Source organism: Vicugna pacos, chromosome 13, assembly GCF_048564905.1.
Source record: "Vicugna pacos chromosome 13, VicPac4, whole genome shotgun sequence".
NCBI lineage: Eukaryota > Metazoa > Chordata > Mammalia > Artiodactyla > Camelidae > Vicugna > Vicugna pacos.
Window position 1 is genome coordinate 23,058,020 of NC_132999.1, and position 26,041 is coordinate 23,084,060.

At 39.6% G+C, this 26,041-nt stretch overlaps 1 protein-coding gene across 1 annotated transcript in view; it reads left to right on the forward strand.

The window, feature by feature from the left end:
• Positions 1-4,476: 4,476 nt before the first annotated feature.
• LOC102543350 (cytochrome P450 2J2-like) overlaps positions 4,477-26,041 on the forward strand; it is a 35,455-nt gene continuing 13,890 nt past the window's right edge. Inside the window, exons 1-6 of the mRNA XM_031684343.2 lie at positions 4,477-4,743; positions 10,995-11,157; positions 13,711-13,860; positions 14,212-14,372; positions 16,858-17,034; positions 21,920-22,061. Of these exons, the coding sequence (XP_031540203.2) occupies positions 4,534-4,743; positions 10,995-11,157; positions 13,711-13,860; positions 14,212-14,372; positions 16,858-17,034; positions 21,920-22,061 (1,003 nt within the window). The 5' untranslated portion in view covers positions 4,477-4,533. The remainder of the gene's footprint in view (positions 4,744-10,994; positions 11,158-13,710; positions 13,861-14,211; positions 14,373-16,857; positions 17,035-21,919; positions 22,062-26,041) is intronic.

Below are 26,041 nucleotides of genomic sequence, written 5' to 3' on the forward strand. Positions count from 1 at the left end.
TTTCAGTTGATCCAAATCCACTTTTGAACAAAGCTTCATCAGTAGTGCAAGCACCTTAAAACAGAGTTTTCCTAATTTCTTTCTTCTGTCCCTTACAACACTGAATTATTCATATCACTTATTCATAAGCTATAATCTCTGAATATATTGTTCCTATTTTTATTTTGAACCAACTTTTATCTATCAGATCAATTAAGGAAAATAAAATACTCCCTTTGATTTTTTTTTATCTAATGATTTTCCTTTCCTTATGTAGATATGAGTTTCTGAACTGTATCTTTTTCCTTCCTTCCGAAGAACTTCTTTTTAACATTTCTTGTAAAACAGGGCTACTAGCAACAGATTCTTTCAAGTTTTGCTTGAGGAAATCTTTACTTCTCCTTACCGTAAACAAGATGTAGAAGCTTAGGATTCCTTTTATAAAACCGTTTTGGCAAATATTAAGATGTTACACAGTTCTGCAGCCATGGATTCAACCGCCCATGGATTCAACTAGCTGAGGATCATGTAGTGCTGTAGTGTTTAGTATGGGGAAAAAAAATCTGTGTATAAAGGACCCTTACGGTTCAAACTCATGTTGTTGTTCAAGGGTCAACTGTGCTTGCAATCTAAATCTTACAATGAAAACACAAAACACAAAATATCCAGTGCTAAACACTGATCCTCCATGACTGACTCTATATAAATATTGTGGGTTTTATCTTCTATAAAAAGAAATTTTTAGAGTTTTGTCAATACTTATAGCATGTACTGTTATTTATCACCAAAATATTTATAAAGTCTAAAATGCTGGTATAAAAAGCAGGGATTTTTTCCCCCCCTTCTTGAATACTCTAAAACATAGCAGTTTACATTACCCTTCAGATTTTCAGGGCATTAAAGCTATACAAATAGCATATCAAGGGCTATTTGTTAATATATTTAGGTTAAGTTTGTTTACAGTTATTCCAGGAATCTCTTCAACTTTTAAATAATGAGAGAAAAAAAATCCTAAGCAAACAGAAGAGAGATGACAGACCGAGCTATTTCTTGGTAAGAAGAATACATTACATCAATCTTTAAAATAAATCCTTAAAAATATTCAGAAAGTATTTATGTCTTATAATTGATAAGCAATGTAGTCATGTGGTGGAAGAACATATAAGACAACAAATAGAAATTTAAAATTTCAAAATAAGAAATTTTCAAATTAAGAAATCATCATTGTTGCTTCGGAAATTATGCCTTATATTAATCTCAAATTCACTTCAAGTACTTGGCATATAATTTAGTACCAAAGAATACTCTAGCTGAAATATTTCTTAATGTGTATAGAGTGTAAGGTCTCTGGATAGACAGGTTTCATACAACAGTTTTCAATCAATGCTGAAAAAAACAAATCACTTGATGTAATCACAATAAGCAAATCATTTATTAACTCATTAGCAAGTTATTCAGGAATTTGTGTGGCATAAGGACCAATGAAGGGGCTAATCTGATACCTTCTCACCAGGCAATTAATATTCTACATAGCTGCTTTACATGTTTGCCTGTGTGTGATTTGTTCGACAAAATTATGTACACAATATCAAGCTTTTTCCTTCTTTCTTCCTTCCTTTCTTTTCTTCTTTTTTTTTTTTTGAAGCAATTCAATGATTTGAGGGGATTAATTAGTACAAGACAGAGAACATAAAGGGGAAAGTATAAAGAACAGACTGACGCTGAGCACCAATGCCAGTACTCATCATATGCGGTTGTAACTAAGGATGCTGTTAATTTTGTGCTGTTCACTTTTCTTTAGAACATAAGTCATAGCCAATAACTTGAACCTGAGGTATAGGCACAACACGTACACGACCTTAAACAAAACACTTTGTAAAGTCATATTGCATTTTAAAATATTAGGAACCAAATACTTGTTCAGATTTGTATTTTAACTTAATGGAACAAGAAGAGAAAAATAGTCAACTAGAGAAGATAATGCTCATCATAATAAGCTCTTAGGATTCAAAATGTCTTGTTTTTCCCCTTTGTACTTATCACAGGCTACACAGTGTCCTGAGGGCATTCATTATATGAAAAAAAATACCAATCACAGCTTTAAGACCTTACTTCAGAATGAACTGATGAGAAGGCAATTGAAAGATGAAGCTTCATTTTGTTTTCAAATAAGTGGTCTTAATTTTTCCTCTTGTAGAAGAAGTTTAAATCAGTTTATTATAAATATATCTAAATCATTACCTTTTAGGTAAAATTCAGCACTTGATTTATACAAAGTCTATGAGAAGGAGTCCGAAGAGACCTTCTGATCTTAAATGTGACATCATCCATTCAAGTCCACAGCACATTTCACTTGCAGCATTGTTTAAATGCAAAACAAAACAAACAAAACAAACAAACAAACAAACAAATAAAAAGGAAAAGGAAAAAGGGAAGAAAGGATATAACAAGCCTAAGTATCACTGATATGAAAATGGGTAAATAAATCGTGGTGTAAAAATAGAGCTAGAATTTGATACAGCCATTCCTCTTCTGGATATTTACCTGAATAAAATGAAAACACAAAAGATGTCTGCACCCCCATATTGTTTACAGTATTATTTATAGTAATCAAGATACGGAAACAATCTAATGCCCATCGATGGATGAATGAATAAAGAAAATATGATTTTATATATATATATAGTGAAGGAAATCTTGCCATTTGCAACAGGTTGAATGGACCTCAAGGGCATTATGCTAAGTGACATAAGTCAGACAGAGAAAGGCAAATATTTAATGATCTCACTTATATGTGCAATCTAAAAAAAAATCAAAACAAAAATTGAGCTCATAGATACAGAGAACAGATTGGCCCAACCCCTACCTCCTAAAGGCAGAGAGTAGGGAGTTGGGCCAAATGGGAAAGGTGGTCAAGGTGAAAACTTCCAGTTATAAAATAATTAAGTCACGGGAACATAATGTACAGCATGATGACTGTGGTTAATAATACCATATCACATAATTGAAAGTTGCTAACAAAGTAGATCTTAAAATTGCCCATCAAAGGAAAAAAAATTGTAACTATGCATAGTATTAGTTGTTAACTAGATGTTTTGTGTGATCATTTTGCTCAGATGAATCATTGTGTTGTAAGTCCGAAACTAATATAAAGTTATACGACAACTTTATACCAAATGAAAAAAAAATTGTGGGGTAGTGATATAATACTACATAGCTATTAAAGTGAATGAACTAAACCCTCATGTGTCAACCCAGATGGATCTCAAACACATAATAGTGAAAAGACAAATCAGTAGTAGGATAATTCTTTTTAAAATAGTATTTATATAAATATTAGAAACTTTTGCATTAATGCATAGCAACTGCCATGAAAATGTGGACTGGAAGGATAAAAACTAAACTCCGACTAGTATCTCCCTCTGAACTTTGGAAGATAGAAAAAAGCCATCAATACTGTTTTGTTTTATTTCTTTAAAAAAATTATTTTTTTTTCCAGCAGGCTGTCTGTATATACTGAATACCTGAGTGTGTGCTGTATTATCCCAGAACTATGTTTCATGTTTTGAGCATCTCACATATGGTGAGACACAGGTAGGCACACAAAGGTGGCATGGGAGGTTGGGGCCTGGGGGCTTCATGGGGCTTCAAATGAGGAATCTCAGTAGGCAAACCAAGAAGTTCAACGACCAAGACACCCGCCTTCAGAGTCCATTAGGCACCTATTAAGAACTAGCCTCTGTGCTAGGAGCCTGGATGTAATGCTTCTTAATCTTCAAAACAGTTGCAAGTACAGATCCTTTAGATGTGTTGCAGATCAGTGGGATCATTTACACACCATTTATTTGGCACTTATCCCCTGTCTCAGTTGCTGCAACTTCAAGATGGAAATGAGATCTGAACAATTTAGTCAGAATTGAGCAATTTATGTAAAGAGGTGGAAGCGATGCCTGGTATATAGTAAAAACGCAAGAAATGTCAGGTGCAGCTGTCGTCCTGGTTAAGGTTCACCAGGCGCGGTTCCAACCATTAGGTAAGAGGACTGAAAACCACGGAGCTCTTAACGTCTGCAGCGCTCTCAGAGATGCAATGAAACAAGAAACCCTAGAGCCCCGACGCTCTCACAGAGAGACAGGCCATCTCAGCAGCAAATTAAAAAGCTCCTAACTTGGCCCCTCCCAAGACCCGGGGGTGTTCTCCCAGGAACCCTGCCCCTGGCATCTGGTAGTGGGCAGGTGGGTTGCGTCGGGGCGGAGGGAAAAGGGGACCGGTGTGGGCGGGGCCTGGGAAAGAGACCAGACGGGTCAGGCAGAACCGGTGCCACTGCGAGCCAGGGGCGGCAGGAGGGGGCGCTGCGGCGCCTGGGGCGGGAAGAGCGGGCCGGGTCCTGGGAGCCCGGGCCCTGGGAGCGGCAGGGGAAAGGGGCCGCGGGGAGCGGGATGAGGGCGGGGCGGGACCTGGGGGCGGGCCGAGGGGCGGGGCTGGGTGCTCCGAGTCAGGGACCCGCTGGGACCGTCACCGCCCAGAACGCGGAAGAGGAGCGGACTCTCAGCCATGCTCGCGGTGGCGGGCTCCCTGGCGGCGGCCCTCTGGGGGCTGCTCCGTCTCCGCACTCTCCTGCTGGGTGCCGTCGTATTTCTCTTCTTCGCTGATTTCCTCAAAAGGCGGCGCGCAAAGAACTACCCTCCTGGGCCCCCGCGCCTGCCCTTCGTGGGACACCTCTTTCATCTGGACTTACAGAAGGGGCACCTGTCGGTTCAGCGGGTAGGAGCGGGCGAAGGTGCCTGGGCGCGTCCTGACCCTGACCTGCAGGGCCAGTGCGGGTACCGAGGGCGGGAAGATTGGGGCAGGGGGGACCCTGACGCTGAAAAAGGTACCCGGGTACTTGGGGCTTTAAAGCCTTGTTTTCCTCACCGCCACCTGGCATGATTCCACCTGCCCTTTCTAGGGGTGAAATATTCAAAATTGTTTACTATTTAAGTGTGCCAGACACGATATGTTCTTTAAGTCATGTTGTTGCCTGTCATGTTACATATTATTGCAACACACTACTTATAGTATGATCACCTTGTTTTTTTTAATACTGTTATCGTTGGAGCAAAAGATGCTGTACTTCCCCTCTTTGAGGCTCCATTTCCCATGTGTATAATGGTGATATTGCTACCTAAATCCCCACTACTTTTAAGTGAATTGCTCCTGTCCCCACAAGGATTGAGCCCCTCACCTTCAGCCTCCTAGCCCTGCAATCCACTGTCACTAAAGTAGTCATTTAAAATGTCATTCCTCTGCTTAGATTTTCCCTACATCCCAGCTGCACCTCAATTTCAGACTCCCTAGGGAGCCACTTGGAACCCTTCTTGTAGCCTCTGTCCACTTCTTTGTAATCATCTCCCATCAGGGCTTCGAAACTGTGGCCGCTCTGAGTTCCTTAAAATTCTCTCCAACATCCAGCACTTTCCCAAGAATCTTCAGCTGCTTCCCTGCCTCTCAGCTCTGGTAACTTACTGAGAGACAACACTGTGATAGGTAGTTGTGAACATTAAATAAAACAGTGAATGTTCAATATTAATGCAGGTAATAGTAGGTGCCCAGCAAATATTATTTCCCCTTTTCCTAGAAATTACCTGGAGCACTTTAAACACAAGCCTGTGATGTACACTCAAGTTCAGATGGAGAAGGGTTTATCACTTTCTGGGAGAAATACCCAATTGGCATCAGGAAGTGACAGGATTAGTCACTGAGTTATAAAGCTATGGTTCTAAACCTGTCCCCTTGTTTAAGAAATGTGCTGTTTAATTTCCGAGTATTGAGACATTTTCCTGTTTTCTTTCTGTTAATAACATCTAGTTTGAATTATTGTCAAAGGACATATTTTGTGTGATATCAATTTTTTAAAATATGTTAAAGTTGTTTTTATGACCCAAGATACATCACCATGCATGCTTGAAAAAAATGTGTATTCTGCTTTTGTCAGGTGGAGTGTTCTAGACCATATGTCACTTAGATATAATTAGATGACTGTGTTCTTTAGTTCTTCTGTACCCTTGTTGATTTCTTACCTACTGATTCTCTCAGTGGGTAGGAGAGGCATGTTGAAGTCTCCAAAAATAATTACAGGCTTGTCAGGTCTCAATCAGTTCTGGTAGCTTTCATTTATGTATTTGGCAGCTCTTTCAAATGGTGCATACACATGAAAATTGTTATGTCATCTTGATGAACTGGCTCTTTAATTATTTAATAATTATTTAATTCTTATAATGTCCCTCTTTATCTCTGGTAATTTTCTTTGCCTGAACTTTTCTTTGTCTGATGTTATGTAGCCACAGCACATCTGTTTTGATTAGGATTTGTATATGCATCTCCATTCTTTCACTTTTAACCTACTTATATGGTTATATTTGAAATGAGTTTCTTGTTGATAACACCTAGGTGGTTTTTTTTTTTAAATTATACCAATCTCTGTCTTTTAACTGGTTAATTTAGGTCCTTTATAGCTAATGTAATCATTTTTGTTAGCACATGTCTGCCACTTTACTTTTTATTTTCTATTTTTAAAATTTTAATTTTATTCCTCTTTTTGCTGTCTTTCTGTGAGTCAACAGTTTTAAAGAATTCTATTTTATCTATATTGTTTTTGAGTATATCTCTTTGTACTGTAATTTAACTGCTTGCTATAAAGATTATAATGCTATGCATACATAGCTTATTGAAAAAAGAATCAACATATTACCACTTCAGGTGGAATTTAGACACCTTAAAACTTTAGGTCACTTTACCTTCCCCACTTTATAATACATAAACTATCTTAAATATTCTCTCTACATACATTAAGAACCACATCAGACAGTATTATTAATTTTGCTTTTAACTGTGAAATACAATTTTTAAAATTCAAGATGAGAAGAACAGTCTACTGTATTTACCCATTTACTTACCCTTTCTGTTGCTTTTTCTTCCCTAACTGCAGAACTTTCTTTAGCCCCCTTTAGAACTGTTCTGCTGGTAAAAATTCTCTTAGCTTTCCTTCATCTAAGTATGTATTTCTTTCACCTTCATTTCTGAATTACTTTATCACCAGATACAGAATTCTAGATTGACAGTTTCTTTTACTCTTGAAAATACTGTGCTACTATTTTCTGGCCTCCCTAGTTTCTGATGAGAAATCTGCTGTAATTTGAATCGTTGTTCTTTGTAAGTAATGAGTTGGTTTCCTCTGCACGCTTTCAAGGAAGTTTCCATTGTTTTTAGTTTTCAGAGGTTTGATTATGATACCTCTTGGTGTTGAATTATTGGGGATTATTGTGTTCACTCACAGCTTCTTGGGTCTGAAGGTTTTTCTGATAACAAATTTGAAAATTTCTCAGCTATTATTTCTTCAAATACTTTTTCAAGTTCACATTTTTTTTTCCTTTTCTTTTTGGTACTCTTGGGCACTGATTGTACAAGTGATAGATCTTTTGTCATTCTAACATCAGTCCCTGAAGCTCAGTGTTTGTTCTTTTTTCAGTCTATTTTCTCTGTTATTCAAATTGGATACTTTCTATTGTGTTCAATTTCACTGATGCTTCTGTCCTTACTACTCTGCATCAAGTTGCTCTATTGAGTTTTTGTTTAGGTTATTTTATTTTTCATTTCCAAAATGTCTGTTTGGTTCTTATGTATATTTTCCATTTCTTTGTTAAGATTTCCTTTTAAAAAAATTTGAGCGTGTAATTGCTTATTGAAACATATTTATAATAGCTGCTTTAAAGTATTTATCCTATAATTCCAACATCTCTATCATCTCAGTATTGGTTTCAACTTATCCAAGTTGAGATTCCCTTGGTTCTTGGTAACATGAGTATTTTAAACTATACGCTGGACATTTGGTGTATTTTGTAGGATGACTCTGGACTCTATATAAATCTTTAATTTTAACAAGTAAACAACCTGTTTTTGTTCAGAATGCTCACTCTTGTGGATTGTGGTTCAACTGTCAGTTTAGGTTCTAAGCCTCTGCAGTGCTATTCTGGTATACCCCACTTTGTGATGCCCACCCCCTCAGGATTCCAACCCACGTTATCATCAGTGCAGGCTGGAGAGAATGAGGGTGGGGTGAAAGACTGGAGCTTTTCTGAGTAGGAAAGCCTATTCCTTACTTGAGAGGGGGACTGAAGTCAGAGATCTCCCCATATCTGCTCCGTGGGGAAAGGTACCTCCTTATTTCTGTAGAGTGGTAGGAATCAGAATTTTGTCCTGTGAGTCCTCCAAGGAGTCTCCTTGCTGCAGTTCGGAGGTGACAGTCACAATTCAGCTTACAGACTTAACAGTGGAGTTATCACCTTGTTGTTGTGGGGTCAGGCGAAGACAAGATTCTACCTATATTCTCCACTGCTGTAGCCCCCTGACTCAGGCGGGGAGAGTCTCATCCTGTTCAGTAACAGGAAGGTAGAAAGGTTGCAAGGTTTAGTCCTGGTGTGCCACCCTTTTCCTGGACCTTTGCTACAAAAAAAACAGGATTTTATTAGAATTATTTTTGGTCTGTGCCAATCAGTGATGAGTAGCAGGAGTAAAATGGGAGGCTTTTACTCACTCTTGTCTGGAATCAGAAACTTGATTTGTAGCCTTGTTTTACCACTAAGATAGATGTGACTAGAGGGGATAAATTATCTGCCTTAAGTCATAAAACTGGCCAGGCATGAAACTGAGGCTAGGGTCTTATTTCTGGCCCAAAGATTTTTCACCAGAACTGTCACATTTTATTTTATATAGGTTTAAATTTTTAATATTTTTGGCTTTAAAGGAAAATAGAGTTAAACAAATAGAGTTAAATGGTGTGACTTAGTTTTAATTACAATTACATTCTAACAGTTTGGAACATTATGTATGAACACTCTGCTGGGTCTTGTATAAGGATTTACATGTTATTTTCATTAAATCTTCACAAAAGACACACAAGGTAGGAACCTTCTGGTGCTGTTTCCATTTTACCACTGAGGAAACTGACCGAAAATACCTTATTTGCCTAAGGTATTCAAAATCGATAATGGCCAAACAAGGACTTGAACCCAGGACTCTTTGACTGCTACACCTAGTCTCCACTTACGCTACCTGATTTTCCATGATATGGTTAGAGGATAATTGTTTTATTTGGGGGTTCATTTATTCAAACAGACTATGAACTTCTCACCATATGACAGGCACAGTACAAGACAGTTTATGATGAAATGTGTGGTGTAAACTTTTTGTAACTAAATGAGATGACATTAGATGGGACCACTGAATGGGAAGACCTGGGGATAACCTCAATGGAATGTGGTAATAAATTTGGGTGAACTTGAAAGGAATGTTAGTCAAGGAGTAAAAGGGACAGGAGATTTTTAAATGGGGGAAAGTGACATGAGCTAAAACACAGCGAGAAGGCAGGGAAGGAATGGGCTTTCTAACAAGACAGGACTTACTGTGCTAGTGATAAACAACATTGGTGGAAACTCTGGGCCAAAACGACAATGAAAGGGTTGAATTCAGGTATGATCTATAATATGGGAGCAGGGTAGTGGAATGAGACTAAATCCATGGTATTTTCTCTGATGGGGTGGTGGGCTCCAAGGTGCTTGGGGTGACTTGAGGGAGCATAAGTGGACGGCAGTTAGGGAGGAGGAGCCACGGACACCTGGAGGACATGGGGCCTTCTGTTTGATAGCATGGCTGCAGCTGGACACAGCCCTACACGCAGGGAGCAGGGACAGGGTCTATGTAGAATTGTCTTTTGAGGAAGCAGGTCAGGTAAGCCTTTGACTGTTGACTGTTGACTGCCATCCAAGCCGTACTAGCACATACCTGCTCACCTGTGTACACTCGTGCCACACCTGCACACTCTGCCATTCCCTCCCTCTCTTCCTCTCCCTGCCCCCCTCACCGTCATTCTCACTTTCAGACTCTCATCCCACTAAACTCTAAGGTCCTCGCACCATCTCAGGTTCATGTGTTTATCCTTATAACGTATATAATGCCTGCCAAATTCCTTCCAGTATCCAATAGCTTTCTCACCTTGGCTAAGTTACTTTGACTGTAGCTCATTTTCCTTTTCTGAAAGACAATGAACTACTGTAGGGTGGTTGTGAAGTTAAATGAGATAAAAGGTGAAGGTGCTTAATGTGGCACCCAGTGGATGTGGTTGTCTGTGACATGCGTGCCTTTCTCCAGGACATCATCCCTGTGCTCTCGTCCTTCCTGTCACCATGGGCATGTCCATGCACATCCCTTTGCACACAGAGCCCATTCATTCCTTACAGTCTGCAGTGGCTGTCTGGTACCAGAAAACAAAGCATTCTTCACATTGCTGCACTCGTTCTTCCTCACAGAACCCTTTGAAGGAGAAATAACTTTCCCCTTTATAACTGAGGAGCTGAGACTCAAGAAAATGAAACAATATTCCTAAAAGCTCACAGCTCGTCAACAACAGAGTTGAGATTTACACATGGCTCCAAAACCAGGGTGTGCTCTTCTCCACACCTGACCCCAGCCCTATAATGAATTTTCTATTATCTGGAATGTGTTGTTGGAGGGGACATTCTCTTCTAATTAAACAGATATGATTTGCTAAAAAGTCCATGCTTGCTATAACAGACATTCACTAAAATATCTCAGCCTCCTCTGGTGAGTCACATGTGCTGAATTCTCTCCCTTCACTAGACTCTAAGATGCTTGAGGGTAGAGACATTGTTTATTTTATTATAGTTGTATCTTTATGCCTGGCTCTTAGGACACATGGTACGTGCTCACTCAGTTCAAGTAGGTTCAACATATGAAAGAATGATTATAAGGAAAGTTTATGTGCTGTAGTGAATTGAACCCAAACCTAGTTGAGAGGAAGATAAATGGAAACAGATAGAAACATTCCCATCAGATCAAGGTGCGCACACACCCACACATGCACACACAACCTCCCCTCAGTACAAGCTACACACACACCCTTCATTCCTGAACACACAGCCGTGTGCATATTCAATTGTGACTGTTTTACTATTTTCCAGTTTGTGAAGAAATACGGGGAACTTTTTCGCCTGGACTTCGGTGACTTGGTTTCAGTTGTTATAACTGGATTGCCCTTAATCAAAGAAGCCCTTGTCCACCAGGGCCAAAACTTTGTGAACCGCCCCATAACCCCTCTTCGAGAACATGGCTTTAAGGAAAATGGTAAGTGTCTGGACTCTTGTAAGATACCTTGTTGGACACTCCTGTGCTCTGTGACAGGTGCCTCTGTGACTTAATGCTCCAACACTCCCGGGGTCCAGGCCCGTCGTAAAGTTCCAGCTCCTGAAGGAAGCTGAGTGCCTGCATTTCCCTGCTGAAGGCACGTCCTCAGGGACCCCGGCAGGGTCAGCCTCAAAGTCACGGATTTGGGAGAAGCTGTGTCACCCGCATAAACTCTGAGTGCTCTGATCCATCAGTGTCCTCCTCACTCAATGAAGTATTTTGTAAACAGAGGAAGAGGCAACGTATTCTCAGTCCCACTTTCCACTTCCCCACGGAAATCTTTTCCCCTAGAAAACGGATGTGGATCTGTGTCCTTCGGCTGAGTATGTGATCCCTCCGCGCCTCTAGTTCCTTATGCTTTAGTATTAAGACTGTGCTCCACAAGGTATCTCCAGCCTTCCGGTCTATGTTAGAATAGTTGCAATGAACACATAAAATGATAATTAAATAAACTTACACATTTAAAAATCTAAACAAAAATTCAAATATATTCTACAAAAGCACCATTTTTCCAGGTGGTTCTCAATTCCTCTTTTAACTATTCTACCCATTACCTCTACATCCCTCACGTGATTTGTTATCTGCCATGTGAAGCCTGGTGCCAGGCATGAGTGATGTAACAGTGAGTAGAAGAGACAAAATCCTTGTCTTTATGTAACTTACTTCTATTCAGAAAAACAGTATCAATTACTCTAATATTTAATTCTTAGTGTTATAAAGATAAGGGCAAGGTTCACTTTTCAGAGGTATCTAATCTAATTCTGATAATCAGAAAAAGAACTAAGGTAAGTAAATGACAATTTAATACAGCGAGGAAGCAGCCAGGCAGAGGGAACAGAATATGAAAACCCTCTGAGGAGGGCAGGAGGACAGTGAACTTGGGGAACTGAAAGGGGACCAGTGTGGCAGCACAGGGATTCAGTGGAGATGAAGCTGCTGCGTCTGGCAAGGATCCTTCATGCACAGTCTTGGTAAGGATGTTGTTTTAATCCAAACAACAATGGAAATTCTTGAATGGTTTAAGTAGAGGAAGGAATCATATTCACATTGTGCATTTTAAAGATTATCTAGGCTGCAATGTCAAGGATTCAATAAAGGGATAAAGAGACTATAGTAGCATTTTTGGTTAGAGAAGGTGGTAGCTTGCAATAGGGAGGTGGCAAGAATTGAAAGTACAGTAGATTAGACCAGGAGAGCAGCTGTGAAGAGGCATGGATTCAAGATATTCGGGAGGTAAGTCCAGTAAGACATGATGACCTAAATGGAGGGAGAATGAGGTATTGAGATGGACACCCAAGTGGGCAGATAAAGGGAAGAAGGAACACTTGGGGAGGACAAGGTGTGGGCTGGCCTTGGGGTGGGGGGTGGGAGTGGTGTGGAGCAAATCAGGAATTCAGTCATGGATACGCTGAGTTTGAAATCCTTTAAGTCAGCAGAGTGAAGCAGACACTTGTATGCAAGCCTGGAGCTGAGAGACAGAAATAGATGCTCAATATCAGTACATGCCATTTAAATTTTAGGAATTGGTGAGATTCCTAGAAATGGAGGATAGGATAGGAAGAGAAGAATCTTGAAAAACATGAATCCTGAAGAACTGTGTCATTTCAAAATTTGAAACAAGTAGATGAATTAACAAAAATATGGTAAGTTCTCTGTGGTCAGAGAATTAGGAGGAAAATCTGGAGAGTGAGGTGTCCTGAGCACCACTGGATGTAAGTGTTTCAAGAAAAGTTCTCAGGCTGCTGATGTATCAGGGTAAGTTTGAAAAGCATCCCGGATCTGACAGCAGGCAGAGCCATTTCATTGAGAGGGCGAAGGCCAAAGCCAGGTATTAAAAGAGGCTGAAGAGTGCTCTGGATGTGAAGACTGAAAGGAATGTGGCTGGATCCATGTTGGTCTCTTGCACACTCCGAGGTGCTAATTTTTTCCTTTGCCTGTGTTGTTCTTTGGGATAGACTGTTCACACTTCCTTGTTTTCTTGAGTGATTCATTTACCTTTAGGTCCAACTTGGCGAGGACCTCTCCTTTCCTCCTTATGAGTATGGATTGTGTCTAATCCGTAAGTGCATTCTTAGTATGTAGAATAAAAATTACTTAAATATACTTAGGTGACAAGTAATCAAAGCATGGACTCTGGAATATGGGAGATTTGAATTTGAAAGCCTGTTCAGCTGCTTACTAACTCTGTGATCTTGCAGAGTTTAATTTTATCTCAGTTTTCTTATCAACAAAATTGGAGGTCGGCATTGGCAGTCATGAGAGAATCTGCTCAGAGAGGTTCTGTGAGTACTAAATTACATACTGCATTAAAAATACAAATATGTCCGGCATTGCAAGTAATCAGTAAATGCTAACCATCATATTCACTGCTTTGGGATCATTTCTCTGAATAGTTTTCAAGTGCCTTAATGCCCTTCTCCTTCCTTCCATCTACACACATCCCCATGGCATTTGTTGGGTCTCTTTTCATAATGTTGGCTCTCTTCTTCCCAGGATTGATCATGTCCAATGGCCAAGTATGGAAGGAACAAAGGAGGTTCGCCCTGATGGCACTGAGGAACTTTGGTTTAGGAAAGAAGAGCTTAGAGGAACGCATTCAGGAAGAGGCCCGCTACCTCACCCAGGCAATAGGAGAGGAGGACGGTGAGTGTGTCATAGGACAGGTGCAGGAGACTGCGGCTTATTCCTTCACTGACCAGATGCTTAATAAGTGCCCACGTGCCTGCCCTGTGCCCAGCACTGTGTAGGGCACCGAGGGAAGCTGGAGAATTGGACACAAGAAGATGGGTACAGAACACCGTACTGACTTACTGATTTTAAATCCTGGTTGTCAGTTTGACTTCCAGGCACTGACTGAATACTTGCTGTAGGTCAGACCCTGTGGAGGGTGCTGGGGCCACAGTCTCAGAGGTGGTTCTGTACTCAGTGTGTCCTGTGTCATGTAGGATACACCCTCAGAGGAAATGGAAAAAATAAATCCTTCTCTCCCTCCAGGACAGCCTTTCAATCCTCACTTCAAAATCAACAATGCAGTTTCCAATATTATTTGCTCCATCACATTTGGGGAGCGCTTTGACTACAAGGATGATCAGTTCCAGGAGCTGCTGAGGCTGTTGGATGAGGCCACGTATCTGGAGACGTCAATGTGGTGCCAGGTGAGACATTCTCACTTCCTACCTCGGATATGGATAGTAGGCTGATGTCAGACACAGAGGGGTTCTTCCTTTAAAAGAAAAAAAAAAAAGAATACATAACCTTTTAAATTTCCCTTTAACATAAAACTTATTTGAAGTCATTCTATTGAATTTAGTGTTTTGAATATTGTTACATATATACTATAGACAAATAATGTGATTAACATTCGTGTAAAGTTCAAAACTTCACATGAATGCACCTGTGCACATATGTTGTTTTCTTCAAAAAGCACAATATCACCATCACCTTCGAGTCCCTGCTCTCCATGTCCCTCCCTAACCACCGCATCGATCCTCCCTCAGAAGTTCTCTCTTGTGCCTGACTCTCCCTGGAGATTCATGTGTTAGTTGTTTTGTTTTAAAATTCTGTTTACTTTTCCATCGTATGAATATGACACTGTTTGTTATTCTTTTCTCTACTGATGGACACTTGGGTGATTTCCACTGTGGGGACGTTGTGAGCAAAGCTGCAGTGAGCATCCTTGTTCAGTTGTTCATGTGGTCACAGCCTCCTGTTTCTCTTGCATATACACTTGGACGGAAAACGTACTCAAGTTTCCCACATGGCCCACATGCTTACATGCCCATCTACACTTGATATGGTCAATCTTCTAATTCTGTCAGGTATAGCTGCAGGGGGTTAAAACCTCACCACTTCCTTGGTGGGCCCTTCCCTCCCATCTGTCTCCTTTCTGGATTTGAAAGACACTTCTAGGGGAAATCAGCCACAAGTGTTGAGGTCACCTCTCTGGTGTCTAGAAGAAGGTGTACTTTTATTTGTTCCTGACAAACATCTTTGCCTGGAGCTTTCTGGACCCCACACACCAAAACTGATAAAGTAGTCTGCCTGATTCTTGGCACATTGAAGGGGCCTAAAGAACGTGAGCTGTTATGATTATTGTCAACGTTATTTTTGAATAATATTCCCTGTTCTAACTACTAATTAGGGTAATCCCCTATTCAGTAATTCCATTTTCTTCCCTCCTATTAAGATAGAACCTAGGATGTCATAAGAGTTTGGTGGGTACCCAGCAGTCTGTTCCCAGGAAAGAGAAATTCCTGGGACACTAGGTGGGGATAGAAGCATTTCTTAGAGACGCAAAAGATGCCAGGCACTTTGATGGACAACCACACACACTTTACCTCAGTTGATTGTTTACAACAGTTCTTTAAAGATGAGATGAAGCATCCTGATGTGTGCAAGCAGACATGGGAATGCGTAAGGAAATCCACATAGTGTCCACTGGCTCTGTGTTAAGTGCGGGGTGGATCTCATGTCATTTGGTCTTGGAAAAAACCCTCGGGCAGCTAGTTTAAGTAGGGACAAATCACATTATTACTATTTTTATTAGTACTATTATCATCAACGTATTATAGCTAGAAAGCAACAGAGCAAATCCATGCCTGTTTCATCTAAATCTAGGCAATTTTCCATTATGTTATGCTATCTACTTTCTAGCAAATATTATTAGGGAAATATATTCAAAACCACTTTATTTCAGTATTAAATGTCTTACCCACATGGAGTTTACATCATAGTTGAGGCAGACATATGTAGGTGTAACATAGATACATAGGCAGACAGACATATTTTATACACACACAAATACACACACACACACACACACACACACACACACACACACACACACACACACACGTGATATCTGCCAAGAAGTAAATTAAAACAAAATAAAGGAATGGAAGGAGGCTGCAGAAGTTCTGCTAATTATAGGATCATCAGGTAATACAGCTCCAAGTAGGTGACCTTTGAGCAGCACCTTAATGAAGGAAGGGGCTGGAGTTGTGCAGATTTCAGAGGAAGACCATTCCAGGTGGAAGGAACAGCAAATGCAAAGACCTAGACAAGGACATCCTGGGTGTTACCACAGAGGCCAGTGCGGCTGCACTGGAAAGAGTAAGAGAGAGGAAGACGGTGGGGATAATAGCAGAGAAGGAGACTGGAGGGTGATGGGCAGCTCATGTAGAGCTTCAGGCCAGGAGAATGAGATAGAATTTCATCTAAATGTCATGGTAAGTCACTGGAGAATTGAGAGCCAGAAAGTGAAATGATCAGTTAAACTGTAAGCAGTCATCCAGGGAGCTCAATGGAAAATAGACTGGGAATGGGGTGAAGGATGGAATCAGGAAACCTGTTGGAGGCTATCACAGCATCCAGGTAGGAAATGCTGGTGGATTATACTAGGATCACAAAGCAATCGGAGTGGTAAGAAGTGGTCTGAAACCGGTTATATTGTGGATGGAGGGCTGAAATACTTGGCCAGAGGGATAAGAAGAAGATTGAGAGAGATAGGAAAAGTCAAGGGTGACTCCAAGGATTAAATATAAGCAAAGGAAAGAAATAGAAAGAGATGGTTTCATTATCTTAAAAGGTGGAAAACTGGCACCATGTTGTCTCCATGACTGTTTTGTTTTCCTCAATCAGCTTTACAATGTTTTTTGGCTGATAATGAATTTCCTCCCTGGACCCCACCAAAGGCTCTTTCGTAACTGGGAGAAACTGAAAATGTTCATTGTCAGAGTGATTGAAAACCACAAGAGAGACTGGAATCCTGCCGAAGCAAGAGACTTCATTGATGCTTACCTCCAGGAAATAGAGAAGGTGAGGAATCCAGAGTTATTTCCTGAGTTTTATTCTTAAAGAGCAGTTGAGGGGATTCGAGTGTCTAATTGCTGCTGTAACAAATTACCACAAACATGGGGGCTTAAAACAACACAAATTTATTCTCTTTTGGTTCCAGAGGTCAGAAGTCTGAAAGCAGTTTTACTGGGCAGAAGTCAATGTGTTGCAGGGCTGGCTTCTTCCGGAAGTTATAGAGGAGAATTCATTTTCTTGACTTTTCCAGCTCCTAAAGCTGCCTGTACTCCTTGACTCACAGCTCTTTCCTCCATCTTCAGAGTCATCAGTGTCACGCTTTGTCTGCCACCATTACATCTTCTCTTTTTGACGTTCTCGCCTCTCTCTTATAAAGACTCTTGTGAATATATTGGGCCTCCTGGGATGATCCAGAATAATCTTCTCATATCAAGATCTTTAATTTAAAGGACATTCAAAGTCCTTTCAGCCATATAACCTACCATCCTGGGTTCCAGAAATCAGAATGTGGTCATCTCTGTGGGTCAATATTCTGCCTAGCACAGAGGAGTAGAAATAGAGGCACTATTTCATAGAGTAGTGGAATGCCATTAACTCAGAACTGATGAGACATTTAGAAATAAAGATACAATTCAGGTTAGTTAGATTCTGTTTGTTTATTTTTGCTTTTATTTCTACTGCATTAGTAGACTGCCCTATGAGAGCATTGCTATGATTTACATCAGAAAATGTTTTGCCTATGTTCTCTTCAAGGTGTCTTATCTTATGTTTGAGACTTTAAGCCATTTTGAGTTTATTTTTTATGGTGTGGGAGAGTGTTCTAATTTTACTTTTTTACATGTGGCTGTCCAGCTTTTCCAACCCCACTTATTGAAAAGACTGTCTTTTCTCCATTGAATGTTCCTACCACCTTTGTTGAAGATTAATGGACAATAGCTGTGTTGCTTTATTTCTGGGCTCTCTATTCTTTTCTGTTGATCTATATGTCTGTTTTTGTACCAATACCCTGATGTCTTTATTACTGTAGTTCTGTAGTATTGTCTGAAGTCTAGGAGGGTAATTTCTCCAGCTTTGTTCTTTTTCTTCAATATTGCTTTGGCAATTCTGGGTCTTTTGTGATTCTGTGTGTTAGTATTAACTGGTTAAGTATTAACTGGGACCAACTTAAACTTACAAGCTTTTGCACAGTAAGGGGCACTGTAAAAAAATGAAAAGACAACCTAAGGAATCAGAGAAAATATTTGCCAATGATGTGACTGACTAGGGTTTAATTTCCAGAATATAGAAACAGCTCATATAACCCCATAACAAAAAAACAAATAACACAAATAATGAGCCAAAGACCTAAACAAACATTTTTCCAGTGAAGACATAAAAATTACCTATAGGCATATGAAAAAATGCTCAATGTCACTAATTATTAGAGATATGCAAATCAAAACTACAATGAGGTATCACTTCACACTGGTCAGAATGGCCATCAACAAACAGTCCACAAACCATAAATGCTGCAGAGGGGATGGAGAAAAGGCAACCATCCTACACTGTTGGTGGGAGTGTAGTTTGGTACATCCATTATGGAGACTAGTATGGTGATTCCTTAAAAAACTAAAAATAGACCTAACATTTGATTCAGCAATCCCACTCCTGGGCATATATCTGAAGGAAACTAATTTGAAAAGATACATGCACCCTAATGTTCATAGCAACACTATTTATAATAGCCAACATATGAAAGCAACATGTCCATCAACAGATGACTGGATAAAGTAGTTGTGGTGTATATATTATATATATATATGGTGTGTATGTATGTGTGTGTGTGTGTGTATATATATATATATATATATATATATATATATATATATATATAGTATATGTACATATACATATACACAATGGAATACTACTCAACTGTAAAAAAGAATAAAATAATGTCATTCCAAAGCAACGTAGATGTACCTGGAGATCATCACACTAAGTGAAATAAGCCAGAAGGAGAAAGAAAAATACCGTATGATATTACTTATATGTGGAATCTTAGAAATAAAAAAGACACAAATGAACTTATTTATGACACAGAGACAAACTCACAGACCTAGAAAAGAAAACTTATGACCACCAGGGGGGAAATAAGGTGGGGATGGATAAATTGGGAGTTTGAGATTTGTAATACTAAGTATAAAACAGATAAACAGCATGCCCTACTGTATAGCATGTGGCACTATGTTTGATGTCATGTAATAGCCTATAATGAACAGGACTCAAAAAGGTATATATATATCACTATACTGTATACCAGAAATTAACACAACATTGTAAACTGACTATACTTCAATACGAAAAGAAATGCATTTGCAAAATGTTAATTAATTAATTAATTAATTAATTTTTATTGATTTATAATAATTTTACAATGTTGTGTCAAATTCCAGTGTACAGCACAATTTTTCAGTCATACATAAACATATATATATATTCATTGAGACATTTTTTTCTCTGTGAGCTACCATAAGATCTTGTGTATATTTCCCTGTGCTTTACAGTATAATCTTGTTTATCTATTCTACAGTTTTGAAATCCCGTCTATCCCTTCCCACTCTCCACCCCCTTGGCAACCATAAGTTTGCATTCTATGTCTATGAGTCTATTTCTGTTTTGTATTTATGCTTTGTTTTTGTTGTTTTTGTTTTTTAGATTTCACATATGAGCGATCTCATATGGTATTTTTCTTTCTTTTTCTGGCTTACTTCACTTAGAATGACATTCTCCAGGAGCATCCATGTTGCTGCAAATGGCGTTATATTGTCGGTTTTTATGGCTGAGTTCCATTGTATAAATATACCACATCTTCTTTATCCAGTCATCCGTTAATGGACATTTAGGCTGTTTCCATGTCTTGGCTATTATAAATAGTGCTGCTATGAACATTGACCAGTGGAACAGAATAGAGAGCCCAGAAATGAACCCACAAACTTTTGGTCAACTCATCTTCGACACAGGAGGCAAGAATATACAATGAAATAAAGACAGTCTCTTCAGCAAATGGTATTGGGAAAACAGGACAGCAGCATGTAAAGCAATGAGGCTAGAACACTCCCTTACACCATACACAAAAATCTACTCAAAATGGATCAAAGACTTAAACATAAGACAAGATACAATAAACCTCCTAGAGGAAAATATAGGCAAGACATTATCTGACATACATCTCAAAAATGTCCTTCTAGAAAAATCTACTCAAGTAATAGAAATAAAAGCAAGAATAAACAAATGGGACCTAATGAAACTTACAAGCTTCTGCTCAGCAAAGGAAACCATAAGTAAAACAAAACGACAACCTACAGAACGGGAAAAAATTATTGCATATGAAACCAACAAAGGCTTGATCTCCAGAATATGTAAGCAGCTCATACAACTTAATAAGAAACAACCAAACAACCCAATCCAAAAATGGGCAAAAGACCTAAACAAGCAATTCTCCAAGGAAGACATACAAATGATCAATAGGCACATGAAAAAATGCTCAATATCACTAATTATCAGAGAAATGCAAATCAAAACTACAATGAGGTATCACCTCACACCAGTCAGAATGGCCATCATTCAAAAATCCACAAATGACAAATGCTGGAGAGTCTGTGGAGAAAGGGGAACCCTCCTACACTGCTGGTGGGAATGCAGTTTGGTGCAGCCACTGTGGAAAACAGTATGGGGATTCCTCAAAAGACTAGGAATAGACTTACCGTATGACCCAGGAATCCCGTTCCTGGGCATATATCCAGAAGGAACCCTACTTCAGGATGACACCTGAAAAATGTTAATTTAAACTTTTAAAATAATAAAAAAAAAAGGAATAACGATAGAAGTTCAATGATATTTGGCTTGAAGCCTTTGAAATCTGAAAAATTGCCTTTTCATAGTCTTTTTTCTGCCCTCTAACCATATCTGAAGGAAATATACACAGAAGGATAAATGTTGTTTCATTTTTAGTTGAGCTGGTTTCCAGTTCCCTACCTCTTCCCTCCTCAGCTACCCAGCACAAGTAAAACTGAGTCTGATGCCACAGATCAGATTCAAGTGGGAGGGACTTTTCTGTCCTCGCTTGTCCACATGTCATTCACTTTCCAACATTATAGGAAAGAAGCAGGAAAACAGGCAAGTTGGATGTATAGATTTTCATGTGGTAACCCCTCTGCTTAGTACACATCACTGCATTGCTGTCATCATCTTTAACACACATTATTTGTTCCTTCACCTGGAGTTGACAGAATGATGGATTTCTTTCCCTATCCTTTATTATTCTCCTTATTGGCATAACATTAATAAAAACATTGACTTTCCCTCAAAGGTGGAGACTTTATTTGCTATAAGGTGTGCGGGTGTGAGACCACACACAGAGGAATGTTGACACAGTGAAGCTTCTGGAGGAACGTGGTAAAGATGTTGGAGAACCATGAGGAAAGGTTGTTGGAATCAGAGAAGTTTAACCTAGCAGGGAAAAGACTAATGGGGATAAATGAGAATTGTTGCACTTTAGAGAAATTCAGTTTATTCTTTCTGGTAAAAGGTATAGAAACTTGCTTAAGTGACACAGATAGTGAATGATGTGGCTAATATTGGAAACCCAGGTTGCTTTTCTAGTATACTAATAAAATTTCCCAAATCATGGATGTAAAATAATTAGTTGTCTTGATTGTCATCCACCAAAACAAAATATCCAACACAAGGGCAGGAGGATGCTAATGACATTCCAACCTCCTGAGAAGGCCAAAGGGAAAGTCATTTCCCCTGGAGGTCTCTCCCTCCATGTTCTCTCTAGGATGAAGCTCCTATGTATTGTGACAACCAAGAACCATCTGAATAAACCAATAAATTTTTTGCTTTCTAGCATAAGGGCAATGCTACCTCAAGTTTCAATGAAGAAAACCTTATCTCCAGCACCCTGGACCTCTTCTTCGCTGGAACGGAGACAACTTCGACGACACTGCGCTGGGGTCTGCTCTACATGGCCTTCTATCCAGAAATCCAAGGTGAGTGCGTCAGTGGGTGTGCCTGGGCCAGGTCAGGATGGTGCCTTCTCAACACTTCCCAAAATTCAGGCCAGAAGACAAATGGTATGATGGAGAGATGGTAGGGCAGTCACAGCACCAGGTGGACTGGAGAACAGGCACATTCTTCAGTTTTTCTGTCAGGATTGTGATGGGTCCATGTAATACAAATATAACAGAATATCCCTGCTCTTAGGAAACTCCCAGTCTAGTGGGAAAAACAGTGAAGTCCATTGACATTGTGGTTGGTTCCCAGAAAGGGTTACATTCCGTTCACTGATGAAATCTGGTCCTCACCTTTCCTCCTGTTAAGTCATGTCTTCCACTGCCCTGTGGATGATGTTCAGACTCCTGGGTCTGGTGTATCCTTCCCTGTGATGTACCCCTTCCTGCCTGTTCAACCTCAACCCTACCCACCCAACATAGTGGCCTCACTAAAAACATGTGTTTTTCGTTGCACTATCCTTATTTATGCCTCTGTACCATCACACCTGCTCCTCCCTAGAAGAATAACACAAGAAGGTATTTTCCTAGTTTCTCTACACAGTAAACCACTACCTCTGCATGAGGAATCTACTCCAGTATAACCTCCCCTCAGATGTTTTCCCCACTTTCTAGGAAACTACTACCAGTTCCCTCCTTCAGAGATGACCGAATGCGCCTCCATCACTTTGCTTATGACACATGATTTATGTATCTTTCCCACAGGCTGCAGTCCATTTGAGGACAGTGATTCTTGCAATCATTTTTTCTCTCTAGACCCCAGAACAGGTTGAGCACATGAGGGATGAGATCTTTTAGGATACTGTCTTTGAAACTGTGGGTAACAGCTTATTATCAGGACATAAAGTTAATTTTGTGGATCAAGACCAACAATTTTTTCTGAAATAAAAATAGATTAGAAAAGATCAGTGTTTCCTCTGTACTAAGGATGTTTCTTTTTTCATAATTAAATATATGTATGTATATTATACATAAAGTTATGTTTTATTTATGTATATTTATGCTTATGTGTCCTGAGTCATGATGTAAAATGCATTTGTAACTGCAATTTGCAGTATTTTTTTTTAGTTTAAAAGCCACCTGGTTAGTATAGATTTGGTTTCTAAAATAGAGGCTCCAAAATAATGATGGCTTAAAACGACATAAAAAGGGGATCAACCCAAGTGTCTATCAATGGATGAATGGGTAAACAAACTGTAAAGTGCAATGGAATGTTATTCCACCTTAAAATGTTAAAATTGTGACAAATGATACTACTGGGATAAACCTTGAGGACATTATACTAAATTAAATAATCCAGTCAAAAAAGGGCATATACTGTATGATTCTATTTATGTGAGGTATCTAGAGTGGTTGAACTCATAGAAACAGGAAGTAAAATGATGGTTGTCAGAGACTGTGGGTAGGGGAAAATGGGGAATCTTGGTTGAATGGATATAGAGTCTCAGTTGTTCAAGATAAAAATATTGTGGAGATTGATTGCACATAAATATGTATATACTTAATATTGTTAAACTGTACACTTAAAAATGGTTACAATGTTAAATTTTCTAATTTTTATCAAAATTGAAAAAATTCAATGGTTAGTAAAAAAAAAAATGAAGTTTATTTATCTCTCAAGAGAAAAAATCTGGGGGAGATTGCCAAGACGGCAGAGCAGACAGATGCAGAGTTCACCCTCTCCCATGAACACATCAAAAACTCTGTCTACGTGTGGAACAATCTCACAAAATACCTACTGAATGTGGGCAGAATCTCTCTCACATTGGAAACACAAGGAAAATTCTCACAAAACCAAGCAGGGTAAAAAAAAAGGGGGGGGGGGATCAGTATTGGACCTGTCCCCTGGGGAGGGAGCATCAAAGAAGGAAAAGTACCCTCACCCTGGATAGCTTTCTCTCCAGTGGGGAGGTCAGCTGAGACAAAAAGAGAGCTTCAGAGCCTTGGAGGAAAAATCAGCAGCCCCTTGGCAGATAGAACTAAGAGAAACCAGCATAGAGGGTCCCTGAGATTGGTAGCCTAAGATGCGAGCTGGTGGGGACAGGCAGGGATTGGGACTGGAGCTCAGGCTTCCAGAGACAAACCTGAAGATAGGAATGGGGTTGACTGCACAGAGGTAGCTTCACGGGGCTGGACTGTGCACTGGTGGTTTTGTGGGCACAGAACCTGGGGGATACTAGGGCAGGTTGCCAACATTGCCATGGCTGATGTGGGGACAATGTCAGCAACACTGAAGTGGACTTTGGAAGCCTGCATAATGAGTGACAAACAACATAGTGCCCTCTATGGTGGGCATCTCCTGTGGAGGAATACTAAGTGGCTCCTCTTCCAATGGAAGTACTCCAGTCCTGCTTATCATACACCATAGCTCAGAAATGGGACTGGGAGCTTCTATTCCAACAACAGGACAGGAGACCCGGCCCCTGTCAGGCCTCTGACAACCACAGAGTGAAGAGGAGGCCCTGCTCAACAACCAGTGCAGGCTCTTGTCACCACAACACCAACCACACCCCCAATTAAGGGGATAACAGCCAGCTCACATGGAGGAAAGATGTGGCAACCATCCATACTAAAAACAGCCCTCAAGACAAAAATATTGAATTCACACATTCTACACAGGGATGCTCCCACATTAAAAAAGAAAACAGCCCTTTAAGATGACAGTAGATAACTGTTACTCCTAAATTCATAGAGTCACAGAAATATAAGTAAGATGAAGAAGCATACAAACCATTTCTAGTTCAAAGAATGAGAGAAATCCCCTGAAAGAATGAACAATGAAATGGACCTCAACAGTCTACTAGATCCTGAGTTAAAAAGGAGGTGATAAAAGCACTGAAGGAAATAAGAGAGGTAATCGATAGAAATGCAGAATGCTATAAAAGGGAAATAGAAACTATAAAGAGGAACCAATTAAAATCAGAAAATGTAATCGCTGAGTTTAAAGCTGAGCTAAAGGCAGTCAAAAGCAAACTAAATAATGCAGAAGGAAGAATAAGTGATTTAGAAGAGACAGTAACAGAAATCACCCAATCAGAACAGCAGACAGAAAAACAAATGAAAACAAATGAAAGAAATATAAGAGACCTTTGGGATAATATAAAGTGTGCCAACCTATGCATAATAGGGGTCCCAGAAGAAGAAGAAAGAGAAAAGGGTATGGAAAATGTATTTGAAGAAATCATGACTGAAAACTTCACAAACATAAAGAAGAAAACATATCCAAGTACAGAAAGTACAGAGGGTCCCAAATAAGATGAACCCAAACAGACCTACACCAAGGCATATTCTAATTAAGATGGCCAAATTTAAAGGTAAATGATTCTAAAGGCAGCAAGAGAAAAACAAAGAGTTACTTACAAGGGAACCCCATAAGGCTGTCAGCTGATTTCTCTACAGAAACATTGCTGGCCAGAAAAGGGTGGCAAGATATATTCAAAGTCATTCCCACCAACACTGTAGGAGGGTTCCCTTTTCTCCACATTCTCCAGCATTTATAGTTTGTAGACTTTTTAATGATGGCCATTCTGACTGGTGTGAGAGGTGATATATCATTATAGTTTTGATTTGCTGGAATAGTAATTAGTGATGTTGAGCATCTTTTCATGTGCCTGTTAGCCATCTGGATATCTTCCTTGGAGAAATGTCTATTTAGGTGTTCTGCCCATTTTTGGATTGGGTTGCTTGTTTTTTCAATATTAAGCTTTATGAAATGTTTGTATATTTTAGAAATCAATCCCTTGCTGGTTGCATTATTTGCAAATATATTCTCCCCTTTTGTAGGGTGTCTTTTCTTTTTGTTGATGGTATTCTTAGCTATGTGAAAAGCTTTTAAGTGAACCAGGCCCATTTAGGTTTGCTTTTATTCCTATTACTCTAGTAGCTGGTTTGAAAAAAACAAATTGCTGCAATTTATGTCAAAGAGTGTTCTGACTATGTTTTCTTCTAGGAGTTTTAGA